Raw genomic sequence first — 13453 nt, 5'->3', positions numbered from 1 at the left:
ATAGATGAACATTACATTTCTGATGTCGAAATGTGAATTCAATGGCATTTTCTCACAGCAGGGAGTTTAACATATAGCAACGTTGACACGCAGCTTTTTAAAATTTCTTTTAATAAATTACCCATCGACTTGTGTGGTTGTGATGGTGGTCTGTTGTCTCGTGCCTTCTTTGGTCTCCTGCGGTTGAAAGGCTCATTGTTCACATTCAGACTCGAAGCCTGCCATGACCTTCTAAAACACTGTGTTTTAACCTCTGAGGCCAGAGGGTCCAGTTCTGGATAACAGCCTCCAGTCATATCTCATCTGGAGTTTAATCACCTGTCAATGGCTCCTGTCGAATCTTTTCTGGAAAGCCTCATGGATCATGCTGGCTTTGTCTGTGTGATGATGTCTCACTCAGCAAGAGTGACAGATGGATACTGTTGTTAAGTTAGTTTTGATATTGGTTAGATGGTTTCGGTCATGCCTAGTTTTTGAAATCTAAATATGAAAAGGTCGGTGACTTGTCAGTCAATTCAGATCCGTTCTGCAATAAGTAGGCCTATTTCTTTCTTTAAATCAACCATGTGGAATTGAAAGTAAAAAATAATTTATGCATATAGTATTTACAACATGTTTTTGTTATATTTCTGTTTTCTTTAAAATAAATAATAATTAAATAAAAAAGTATTTGTAACTAAAAAAACTAAAAGCGATTCATATTTAATCGTGTTCAACAGTGTCATCTGGCGGACAACACATTGAATGGACTTACAAAAACAGTGGAAGACTAGTTTGTTTTCTCAATGCAGTCACATTTATTGGCTTTCTCTATGCACAGTTACTAAGCAGCCACGTGAGCTGGCAAGAAATGGTTGAAATTTACAATGGAATTCCCACAATGTTTACTAAAAATAAATACAGGACCGAGAGTGTTGCACAGCTCAAAAATATACAAAGGCTTGGAATTAAATGTAAACTTTTAAAACATTTTACAAAATGAAACAATTGTCTTTTTTTACTTTAGAAATTTCATATGTACACGTTTATACAAAAATACAAAATGGACTCAACTCTCTTGAAGTGGAACTTGTATGCTGAGTGAGATTTGTTTCCTGTTTATTGTAACTGAATGAGATGCATCTTTTTTTCCCAGACCGTTTCACTTTAGCGTTTTTTGTTAGTCCATCAATTAGTTTAGTGTAATTATTTCACACCACTACACATCTGAAATCCTTTGACAAAAGCAGGCTGTGCTTCTCCAGAAATACTGAGTAACTGAAGTTACAATGTGTTTAGAAAAATTAAAAACACAAAAGTAGTCAATGATGAATCATGATACTTCAGTTACAACAAAGGAAACAATAACATAATTCTCTTTATGAACCGTGTCTTTGTTACCATGTCATTTTCTTCTGTAAGTTACCGATATATGATTTTGATAAAGATAAAGTTTAAAACAGTCCAAACCTTACTTACGGTAAATTAACTATGACAAAGATTTTAATTTCCTTTCGTTTTTTAATGAGATGCAAGTAAGGCCCAAATTGACTGGTCAGCTTCACTATGGGTGGGTGACACCGCAACTACTGTAGTGTTATGAAATAAAACAAAAAGACACACATTGCTACATTTCTGAATTATTTGAGTTGTCACGAGTGTTGTGATGACTGCTTTTGCACTGTAAGCACAATGCATCGTAAGAGACATTTATCCAAAGAAAACCTGTTGGCAAAATAATTGACTTTTTTTTGGATGGCAACAATGAGAGTATATGGCCTGGCTATAGAATTCAAAGCACCAAAACATTTAACTACAGTTCTTGAACATATAGAGTAGCTTATTGGTTAAGAATGCAAGTTTACAGCTAATTAAAAAGGTTTACAAGTATCTTCATCATTGGCCGATACACCCCTGACATGAAATACATTTGTTCTTCTTTTATTTAAATAAAGCTTTATAATTATTCTTTTCCAAATTTATTAACAAAATAATTCTCTGGATAAAATATCCCATAATTAAAAATATTTTTTTTTCTATTAAATGTTGCAATCTAAAGATTTCATAGATTTAGTTCTAATACATGGATGCAAGAAAAAAAGGAAAGTCTGTACTTCCAAAAGTCTGGAGTTAAAACAAAGCTAACTGAGACAGGATTTGTATTAAAATAAGACAAAAAACACCCAAAACAGAATAGACGTGGCTCAGATGCATTGCCCAAGGAAATACAGTTGATGTCTCAGAATATTTGGGAGGGTTTCTCTACTGATATAAATTAATAAAAATAATTACATCTCTCCAACATACATACATACTCAAACTGTGTATACAGTGATGTAAAACCGCAAATCGTACACATTTTGTACACTTACTGAACATAGCACATACTCAACAAATTCGAGTGAAAATCAAAATACATTTTTCATGTGGAGATGTCCGTTTGACATGTTCTAGTGTTTTATTGCATGCTGTACAAAGGATGAAAACGAAAAATTATGACCACAGCGTTAAAACGTGAATCAGAAACAGACTCTCTTTTCACAGCTTGTCATCTTCCCTTCAGTGGCACAGTGTAAGCTTGACAAATCAAATAGAGTTCTCATCTCCACATTGAAAGTTTCACTTTAAAAGTGAATTCATTCTTCTTCAAACGAACAGTATGTTGATTTTAAGGGTATTCACAGAATACAGTGACACGGCAGTGAAAGTCCTCATTTCATCTGCGTTTACAAGTCGATATACGTGATGACACCCAAAGAACGTGACAAATATACACCCAATTTGGGTCTTTAAAATAAACAGGTAAACAGAATAAATACGTTGTTGGAATGTTGTTTGACACCACCTTCAATCAGAATGGAGCTAAACTAAAAATTGGATGACTTTTGTTAACCTTGATTTTAATTTATGTTATATTATTATTTCAAAATACACAAGTAATCAAATTCACAATTTATGGTTTTGCCAACCGTCCCCCTTCTTGGCCTACGGTCATTTAATCCTTGGTTTTCTTTGTCTCAGAAGTCTTTTTCTTTGCATGGTTAGACATCTTCACCTAAGAGCTTTAGTGCGATTGTCCTCAGTAAACCTTCACATCATCGCATTAAACAATGCTGGATCATATAATATAGCTCATACAGTAACTTTGTGATGGATAATGGAAATAGTTTTCATAAAATATATATTTTTTTAAAAAGTCAACTTTTCAGTATGACTCATTAGTCATTTGACCTAATTTTGGAGGCAAAACAAAAAAATAAAAATGCGATTAAAATCAAATAAACGCTGACAAAACAATGCACTCACAAATCCATTTCCAAGGGCTTCACTTGACCTACAAAAGAGGATTAAAGAAATCAACCCGTGTCTTTTCAAAACAACAAACATTTTAAGGAAAACTAAGGTAGATCTTAATATGCCTACAGCACTCCCAAATGTTTTCATACTATCAAAAATGTACCATTTTGTGGTAAAAAACAAAACCACACCACTAAGAAGAGCGGTCATCGTGTGGACTACCATCCGAGTTCTCAGTCTCTCCTTCAGATATGGCCTGCATCGGAGCTGTGTAAAGCCGACTCCGCGTACTATAGCGGCTGCTATTCGCCGCAGGTGGAATTCTGGACCGTCCCTGTCTGGAGGCCGCTGACATGGTCAGCGTTTTTGGGGAGAATCCCTCGCTGTTGGCCTTAGGTAACGGGTTTGGAAGTGTATCACCGCAAGTGGAATCCTGTACGGGTTGGGTGGGCTCCTCTGGTTGCGTTGCAGCATCTAAAAGCAGCTCTCCTTGGGATTTGGGTGTGATGGGGCTCTTAAGGATCTCTGTTGCAGACATGCGGTAACTCGAGTCTGTACGACTACCCTTCTTTAGCAGCAGGAGTTTGAACTCCTCACTGGATGTGCTGGACTTTTTGGCACTCCTGTAGATGGGTCCTGAGGCTCGCTGGGAGATGTTTGGGGAGACTGTGGCTGCGGGTGTAACTGGGCATACAGTAGGAGTACTGACGGGAGCTGTTGCAGGTACTACACCGGGCCGACTATTTACGTTCATCTCCCCGGAATCTTTCCATCCAAGCACTTTCCGTTTAGATCTGAAATAATTTGGTGCACAGGGTTTTCGGATTACATATGTGTTTAGGATTGCATGTCAAAATTAGCATCCAAAGTAACTTTTAGCAGCAAGACTCATAAAACAAGCCATACCTGTGTATCATTGCAAAGAGATCTTCAGTTGTGCGTAGTTTGTTAGGGGATGGGAAAACACTATCATCATCAGTTTTGGAGTCATCCGTCAAAGGAGAGGATGAATTGTCACTAGGAGTTGAATCTGTCAAAATAAAGGCATTCATGCATTAAATTCGACTTCAGTTACCCCTCCAAAAGCATTAAAGGGATAGGTCACCGAAAATGAAAATTCTGTCCTCATTCACTCACCCTTTTGTCAATTCAAACCTGTATGACTCTCTTTTTTCTGCAGAACACAAAAGAAGATATTTTGAAGAATGTTGGTCACCGAAAAATGGCAATACCCATTCACTTATATTGCACGGACACAAAACCAATGCAAGTCAATGGGTACCACCATGGTTCGGTTACCAAAATTCTTTACAATACCTTCTTTTGTGAAGTCATACAGGTTTGAAATGACAAGAGGGTGAGTAACCTACTGAGCTGAACCTTCAACAAAAACAGTATTTGAGCTTCTAAGACTGGTGCCATATTAGATTTTCAATTACCCTTGCTAAAGTAGTCCTCTGTGTCTGGGGTCGACTCTTTCTCTCTTATGTCCTGTGAGGCACTTCTGGTTGCGACACCTGATGTCCCATATTCCTCCTCTCTGCCTAGCACATCGCTGATTGTGTAAGTGTGCGATGCCTTTTGAGTTGAAACAGGCACTTTGTCAGGACTGTTGCACGGTACAAAAATGCTCCTCTGGATCTCGCTGTAAGCTGGGGGCGGCATTGTGCTGGCCAGAGACATGGGCTCTGCTGAAAGGTCTGACCTTAATAGTTGACTAAGTTTTTGTTTAAGTCTCTCTGGTGATGTCAGTTGCTCATCTGGGTACCATCTGCGGTCTTGTTCCTGCTGAGAGCTGTGCATCTCAGTACCTTCAAATAATCTTGCCGACGAGTCATCTTTTTCAGTATTAGGGTCTACAGGTGTTCTGAAAGCGGTCATTGCCCAGTAAGTACCAGGACCAAGCCTCTGTTGTCTTATTCTTACCTCCTCAACGTTTTCCACCGCAGGTGGAACCTGTGACTCGCAGATCTGTGCCGCAGGGGGTTTGTAAGCTGGTGGTTTTCTGTTGTGCCTGTTGCCAGAAAGTGTTGCATCTGTTATCACTGTGGGACACTTGGGGCGTGTAGCTGGATTTAAGTTGCCAAGATCATACCCTTGGTTCCCGTTAAGTGGTCTACTAATAGATCGCAGTTGCACTGCTCTGAGAACATTTGGAGTGATGGCCAAATGTGCTGAACTAGGCGGTGGACATGGCGCACTCTCTTTAGTAGATGCGGCGGCTGCAGTAGTGCAAGATTCTGCAGCAGCGCGAGCAACTGCAGCAGCGGCCGCGGCTGCGCTACGGGCTTCTGCAGCCGCAGCTGCAGCTACGGCAGCTTTCTGCTTATTCTGGTGGAGGATGTACATCTGATTTCTGTGAGTGAAATGTTTGCTGTGAAGAGCACTTAGGTCGAGGTGACTAGGGGGTACGGTCTGGAAGTCATTTTCCCTCCTATAGGAGTCTCTGACTGAAAGCTGTGTCTGTTGCAAGGAACAAAGTGAGGACTTCCTTTCAGGGACTTTGGGTTTCCTCTTGCCGGTGTTTGGAGACAGAGGCCCCGGGAAGAAAGCGGAGGGGAAGGAAGATGTAGGCGTCTCGGATTGACTGGAATATCCACTGGAAGGAGACGCTAAGCCCGCCAGCTTTTCAGGGGAACCCAGCTTGACATCACCCTCAGGTGGAGGAAGAGTTGGGGAAGTAGGCCTAGACCTGGGTTGGCAGGCTTGCGTTTCTGCACTTTCCGGCGTCTTGATGCATTCGATAACAGTTGTGCCTGTAGGAGTGCTAGAGTTGGACACGGACCTGTATGGGTCATTCGATTTCAAGTCATTGTGGAGCCAGAGGTCTGCATAGTCTGCTTGCACAGCACCTTCGTCCTTGAAGGAATGTGTGTCCGAGGAACTAAACGGAGAGGAGCAGTCAAGTATATCCCTGACGTTGTCCACTCCCCATGCACCAAGCGACTCGAGACCCGCAGCATCAAGGTGCCCTACAGAACCGGCCAAGTCCAGCTGCAGTTTCATCTCCCTGGAAGACAAGGGCAGTGGCAGCTCGCTAGTAATCTTTGGTTCGTTCTCCTCCAGAACGTTCACACCACAGCTTGTTTCCTTTAATGAAGAGCTACGTTTTGGTGGGGGTGGCTTGGCCTTTGGTTTTCTCAAGGAGAGACATGGTCTCCCTAATGTCCTGGTTGCTTTAAATTCCAACTCAGGGTATTCCCCCATGCCAGGTGCTATGTTCCCACTCGGGCCACAGTCGGGGTCATTGGCTGCATAGTTGTAGTAGCTTCTGCTACCCTTAAGACCACAATCAAAGTGCATTGAGGAATAGAATCCTTCGGTGTCAACGATATACCTTGTCTCTGATTTCCCAGTGGATGCTTGTTCGCTGAAGCTCTCATAAGTTTCCCCGCTGGAATAACTGGGACAGCTGACACCACTTTCATCCTCTCTGGAATAGTTTGGGCTGAAATCTTGGGGGCAGGGTTGATCTTGCTGGTCCTGGGTGCAGTTCCACTCACCATCACTGGCAGTACTGACCCCTGCATCATCCATCTGATCAGTAGCTGATGAGGTAAAAGAATGGGATCTGTGGCCCTGTCCTTGCGGCTTGTCTATGTGGTAGGGGTCAATTATAAAGCCAGTGGTGTCATCAATGACATGGGATCCGGTATTGAGGGAAAGTTCTGAATCACAGTGTGAAGATCCAGTCAGGGGAGGTGAGGCAGCAGGTGGAATAGTCTCAGAAGTCTGTGACGGGCATGTGGAGCTGCTTCCACTCCAGTTGCCGCTTGAGGACTGGTGGTCCTCTTTGTGGTCGATTTGGCCTCCAAGCACTCCTGTGGTAGAGGTAGAGTGAATGGGACTGCTGAAAGTATCTGAGCTGGAGGAGATCTCACAGCTCCCCATGTCAACTTTGCGTGGTAGCCTAGATCTGCCTCTCTCGTTCCATGAGTGGTCAGGGCTCCCGGAGTGCTGCGTATGCTTGAGACTGCCAAACTGGAGCTCTGGCATAGCCTGGTCATCCGTACTTTCCTCTTCATCCTTTGGAATTCTCTGTCCCGGACCAGGCAAGAAGTCCTCTGCCTCATAAGGAGAGAGCTCATCCTCTTCCTCTTCGTCATCGTCATCCTCATCACTGTCATCTTGATCCTCATCCAGAAGCCTGCCACCCTCACGGGGTAAACTTCTAGAGCGGACGCGTGTAGCTGATGCTGCGGCATAAACAGTATCCGAGCGATCCGGAAGGGAGGTGATGTTTCCTGTGGAGTGTGAAAGAGAAGCTGGTATTCCTTGTCCCCTTTGGGCACGGATACGCCTCCGGGATGGAGCAGCGATCAGGAAGTCGTCTGTCTGGCAGCCAGAGTCTTTGGTGTGCAATACTCGGCCACTCAGGGATAAATCCTCATGCCACAGTGAGTTGTGTGGATTGGCATGAATAATCACTGTTCTCTCTCTGGCCACAGGTGATTCATCCGAATCTACAGGTAAATGAGAAAAACAATAGGTATCTATTATTAACAAATCTAGAAGAAAATGATATCCTCCAGATTCAAAAATGCTTTGCATTTGGAATAATTTCAATATACAGCTTCTTGCAGACTGTGTAGTATCAGCTGACCGTACCCATGTCTTGTTGTACTCGTTTGGGGATGCCAGTGATCGTTTTTCGCCTCCTGAGTTTCCTTCGCCTCTGTAGAACTGACTGTGAGTGAACAAGAGAGCAGCGAGCACTGGCTTCTCTGTCAAATCCAACACCTGTGGAGGATGAAGATAGTAATGTAAGTAATGAACTCTCTCAAATCAATCATATTCATTTTGCCAGCTGGTCTTTATTTTCACTATATTTTATATTATATATTTAAAAATGTACTGTTTATAATGTTTGTAGTTCATGTTTCTTCATTGTGGACAGACAATGGAATGTCACTTTACCCGAGACATTGATGGGAATGATACACGAGGAAATCACTTGAGACTCATTCTTCAATCTCTCCTCTGGTGTAAGAAGAGGCAGAGCTTTGCACAAGTTGGTCTGTTTGTCCAGGGTTGTAGGGACATTGGGAACAGGACATTTAGGCCTGTGGTTCAATGCCGGTATTTCTCCATCTGTTTCTGTGTTGGTACCAGCCTAATAACGAATTAAGACTGTTAGACACACTTGAATGTAAGAACAAAACGTTACCTACAGAATTACAGATCTATACTGTGGCCCCAAAATACTAACTGAATGTCATTACATAATATCTAAGTTTATCTTACATAGTTTAAGTGTCCAAATATTTTTAGGATGACTGTAGGGGATTGCACTTCAAAAAACAAATGTACTGCACAATTCACAAACATGCAGTTTTCATAATGAGGAAAAGAGCAAGGAACATAGAGAAGAAAGAAGACTGGATGAGGAAACAAAACACCGGCAAAGGGTGTCCAAATCATCTCCATGCCAGTAAATATTTCTAAAAAAACAAGAATTGAATGTTAACTTCTAACATAATGTCCTTTGTGTGGGCAACATTGCACTGAGAGAGAGATTAAGACAGAAAGGGATACTGGTACATAAAGCAAAATTGCAAGTAAAAGAGACTGCAGAATTAACAGACATGATCACATCATGTCTACAGACAAGTCTAGAGGAAGTTTTGCTCTACATTAATAATGTTAAAACAGGAAGGAAAACTAGAAATTGTTAGTAGAGAGAGGGTATGTGTATATATAAGATTATAAATAAGCAGACATTTAAGGTAGCAAAATACCTTTCTAATCCAGGGTATGAAGAAACAACACTGAATAGGGGAGGGGGAACGGGAGCGATGGTACTAAAATAAAACACATTCACAACACAGGACTAAATGATAAACAAGAACAACATAAATGAAATAACTCAAACATGGAAAAGCAGATGTTATGCAGACATGGAGCGCTCGTGCTGTATGGGGACAGAGATGACCCAGTCACAGGAAATGAAGCAACAAAAGACACAACTCCCATCAACAGTGAAGACTTCTGTGAATGTCTACATTTCATATACACGTAAATACAACTGAAACACACAGGCTGAAAGGAACGTTTTAGTTAGTTGTGGATAAAATAGGAATTTTCTGAATTCAATGATTATGTTGTTATGGAGGGATTTACTTCAACCTGGCATCCAACCAAGCTTTGATGAAACCCGTACTTTGGAAAACAAAGAACAAGCTCACGAGTCCTGCATTCACATCTTCTAAAAGGATATTATTTACCTTTCTGAGGACTGGTTTGATGTCAGCCTCCTTGGCTGGCTTCTCCTGCAGCGAGGGAGACAAAATAAATGAAGAACCCCAGAATACTTTTTAACCAATTAAATTCAAATGTTAATTACAAATACACGTTCACAATGAAATAACATGCAGCTGCATATTCAAAGACTTCATGAAATCAAATTCTGTAATGCATGTTATAGTTATTAGTTTTTAATGTTTGTGTACTTATTTTAAGTTAAAACCTTTTAACAGATACAAGCGTTAAAAGGCCTACTCCACACAAAAATGAAAAGTCTGTCACCATTTAATCACCCTCAATTTGTTCCAAACTAGCGTAAATTTCTTTGTTCTGTTGAACACAAAGAAAGATATTTGGAAAAACGGACTACTATAGTAGGAAACATTATTGTATCATTTTTTTGTTCTGTTGAGAACAAAAAAAGCATGCAGTTCTGGGGCATATCATTTTAATTTATGGTAGTTTCTACTATGGTAGTCCCAGAAATGTCAGTTGCTAACATTTTTTCAAACGTTATTCTTTGTGTTCAACATAACAAATTATAGGTTTGGAAAACTTGGGAGTAATTCATGACAGAATTTTCATTTTAGGGTGGAAAGATACAGGAAAATGGACCCACAAAATATTGAAGACTCATCTTCTACTACACACATTTTCGAATAAAAATGTCAGAACTGTCAAAACAGAAAAGAAAACTGCTCTCATTAAACGATTATATTGGGTCTTTAGTTTGTTTGCATGTCACCTTTTAAAAAACAAACCGATTGTTAAGTTCCTACAACATCACAAAACAAAATAAATCTAAAAATATTTACGTAAAACAAATAAAGTGCAATGGAATGGTCAACACAGATAACGTCAACTCAATGACACAACACAGTGTTAGCACACAGAAACTTTTTACCTTTCTCTGGATAGTCTGAACATCACTCTCCCTAATGTTCCTCTCCTGGTGTGCATGGTAGGAGAGAGTATGCTAGCTTAGGCCATCAGTACTTCACAAATGTAACTTAGTCATTCCGAGAAGCCAGTATTAGTGGCCCTGGAAATGGTTTCTGAGCTCTAACAATTACAAGTATGCATTTAAAATGTAAAGAGTGGTACATTTATCTTTCACTTGACAGAAGCTAGTCTGATTACAGATCAGGTTTGTGACATTATGACATGCCCTCATCATTGAAAACTGCAAGCAGCTGAAAAGAAATATGACTCAGACTACATTAAATAAGGATTTACTTGCCATTAGGTTTAATGTGGTTTGTATCGACTAGAGTTTCAGGATATATTTACATTTACACATTGACAGATGCTTTTATCAAAAATGACATTTTATAGTGCATTTAATTTTTATGCATGTTCCTTCAGATTTTAACCCACAACCTTTTGCGCTGCTACCACAATGATAAACCAACTGAAATACAGGAACAGGAATGGTCAGTTTTCTTACTTGGCCTATAACTATTTAAAGTTATGTGGTATATGTAATAATGCCTGTGCAGTTTACTTTTTGTTTAATATCCAATCTCCACTTGTTGCCCAATGTATATTCTAGGACCTGAATCAAAGTTAGTTGAAAACCACAGATCAACCCTGCTAAAAATCAATAGAACCCTGCCCAAAACACAATCGAAGTTTTAATTAACTTACTGGTTATAATGGGAATTGTATTGGTTACATTGGAAACTATAATGGTGTCTCTTGGTATTTGATGGATTCTGATTGTGGGATATTAAATCCTATTGGAATAATGCCCAAAACACACTACAAAAAATATTTCGTAGTGGGTTTAAAGGGGAAAAGCTAATGGTTCATAATGTTTTTTTACTGGAAACCATTAGAATTTCTGTGATGACTTCTATTGCGTTTCTTCTTTTTTCAGGAGGCAAGGAATATCCTCTCATGTACCGATTGGTTTTATGTCTTACCAGGCGTGAGTATCGGCCCCTCTGCTCACGCCTTCTGAGTTTGTGAGTGGAGGGGAGGGTTGGCATGGGCGGAGCCACAGATATTGATATGGTCACCCGACCACGTTCTCTGCTGGTTGAACGCTGGCGCTGCTGCTGGTCTGTGGAACACACACAGTTCAGTTCACTTAGATTTTCTTTCAGTCTAAACTGTATTGTAAATAGTAACACCTTCTATTTTATAGCCTTTATATACTGCCAAATGCTGGCAAAAAGTTTTAATCTGTAACAGGCCTCTAATGGATTTGTTGCATACTGACAATGAATAATCAATGCTCTGGTCACATTTTATGTGTCACTGATGGAAGTAAAATTGATTCGAGGGGAAATATAAATTCTGCTTTAATGGTTTCATTGAGCTGGAGGCAATGGCACATTAAATTTCATCATTTCAACACAAGAGGGCAGTACAAACCAGGGAACAGGGAATAAAGGGATAGTTCACCTAAAAATAATAAAATCTGTCAAAATTTATGCACCCTCACGTTGGTGAAAACCTGTGTGTGACCTTCTTTGAAACACAAAATAAGATACTTTGAGAAATTTCTCAGTGGTTTTCTGTCCATGCAATGGAAGTCAATGGAGCCAATGCTGTTTAGTTACCAATGTTCTTCAAAATGTCTTTTGCATTGTAAAGAAGAGAGGCAGTCATACAGGTTTGGAATGACATGATCGTAAGTAAATTATGAAAGAAGTTTCATTTTTGGGTGTTAAATTTGTAGCAAATCACTGATTATCCAGACCAACCCATCTTAGCAACATCGGCCCAACCAACGGCAAGAGTATGGCCAAGAACCATCTGCTTTTTTGACAAATGTTGAATAAAATCATATTCATTACATGGTCTACGACATATTAAGTTTAGACTGTGTATAAATGTTGCATTTGTTTTTTGGTTGTGTAAATATAGGAAGTATTTGACAGTAAGTCTTATAACATATACTGAGCGTAAATGAGACCTTAATGGCTAAATCAAGCCGAATGCATCTGGGAGATCTAAAATATGATGGTTAGTCTAGTTAAACTTTGAGCTCCTCAACCCAGAGACACAGCTTTAATCCCATGTGGAAAAGATCCATGCTGGAGTTATTTTAATAGATTGTGGAATACACAGATTTCTGAGGGAAACTCCAGGATAATAATTGTAATCTATCGTGACCTGACACCTCTGATATGTGCCAATCTTTACCATTAAACCCTTGGGAATTTGGTTGTGATTTCTATAAATGAAGAACCCTTTGGATAATGTGAAACCAAATGTCCATTGTGATCCTACTAAAAAAATAGTCCAAGAGACACTTGGTACCTCTGTGTAGCGCCCGCAGGTTGAACTTGGCGTGTCGGTGTAACTCCTCCAGGCATGGTGGCCGTGTACAAGGGTGGAAGAAATTGTGCTGCTGATGCCATGGAGCCTGATAGTGGGAAGTCAATTTACTCTCAACGTCCAGATTAGATACAGCTAAAGAGAAACACAAACAAACAGACAAAAGCATGAGATAGGGTAAAGTTATAAACCTGGCATGCTCTGGAAACTGCAGAATGAAAGATTGCTTAGATACAAAAAATCTAAAGTAATGTTTATTTTGATTGCATTGCTATCATAACTGGAATCATCCCTAATAAATTCTCAGTTCATAATGCGTATCTTTATTATAACCCTACTTGAATTGTAGTGAGAAAACTCTTACTATTGGAATGTTTAAAGGAAATCAAATGTGGTGAAAAAGATTTTCTGTAACGTTCTAATGGAACTACCTCCATTTTTGACTGTTTGATACAAAGCACACAAGGATTTGAAATAACCGAATGTCTCCAAATGAATTAATTCAAATGATATTGTCAATTAAGAAAAGATGACATTCAGGACATAAGAGAAAGGTGAGCGACAGCTTCATTAGTATTGCTCTCTTTTCTCCCTCCGTCTTTTTAACCCGCTTCCTGTCTCGTCTATAAAGGAGCATCTGCCCATC

The 13453-nt window shown here is 40.0% G+C and overlaps 1 protein-coding gene across 3 annotated transcripts in view; it reads right to left on the bottom strand.

Moving 5' to 3' along the window:
* Positions 1-782: 782 nt before the first annotated feature.
* nhsb (Nance-Horan syndrome b (congenital cataracts and dental anomalies)) overlaps positions 783-13453 on the bottom strand; it is a 44600-nt gene continuing 31929 nt past the window's right edge. For all 3 annotated transcript variants that reach the window (XM_057362489.1, XM_057362490.1, XM_057362491.1), the window contains exons 2-10: positions 12790-12942; positions 11445-11584; positions 10424-10468; positions 9501-9545; positions 8194-8389; positions 7885-8016; positions 4716-7739; positions 4183-4306; positions 783-4070 (exon numbers count right to left, since the gene is read on the bottom strand). In XM_057362489.1, the coding sequence (XP_057218472.1) occupies positions 3470-4070; positions 4183-4306; positions 4716-7739; positions 7885-8016; positions 8194-8389; positions 9501-9545; positions 10424-10468; positions 11445-11584; positions 12790-12942 (4460 nt within the window). In that variant the 3' untranslated portion in view covers positions 783-3469. The remainder of the gene's footprint in view (positions 4071-4182; positions 4307-4715; positions 7740-7884; positions 8017-8193; positions 8390-9500; positions 9546-10423; positions 10469-11444; positions 11585-12789; positions 12943-13453) is intronic.

This window comes from Triplophysa rosa, linkage group LG20 (genome assembly GCF_024868665.1).
Source record: "Triplophysa rosa linkage group LG20, Trosa_1v2, whole genome shotgun sequence".
NCBI classification, from domain to species: Eukaryota; Metazoa; Chordata; class Actinopteri; order Cypriniformes; family Nemacheilidae; genus Triplophysa; species Triplophysa rosa.
Note: the sequence above shows the minus strand (reverse complement) of the source record. Positions and strands in the feature narration are given on the sequence as shown.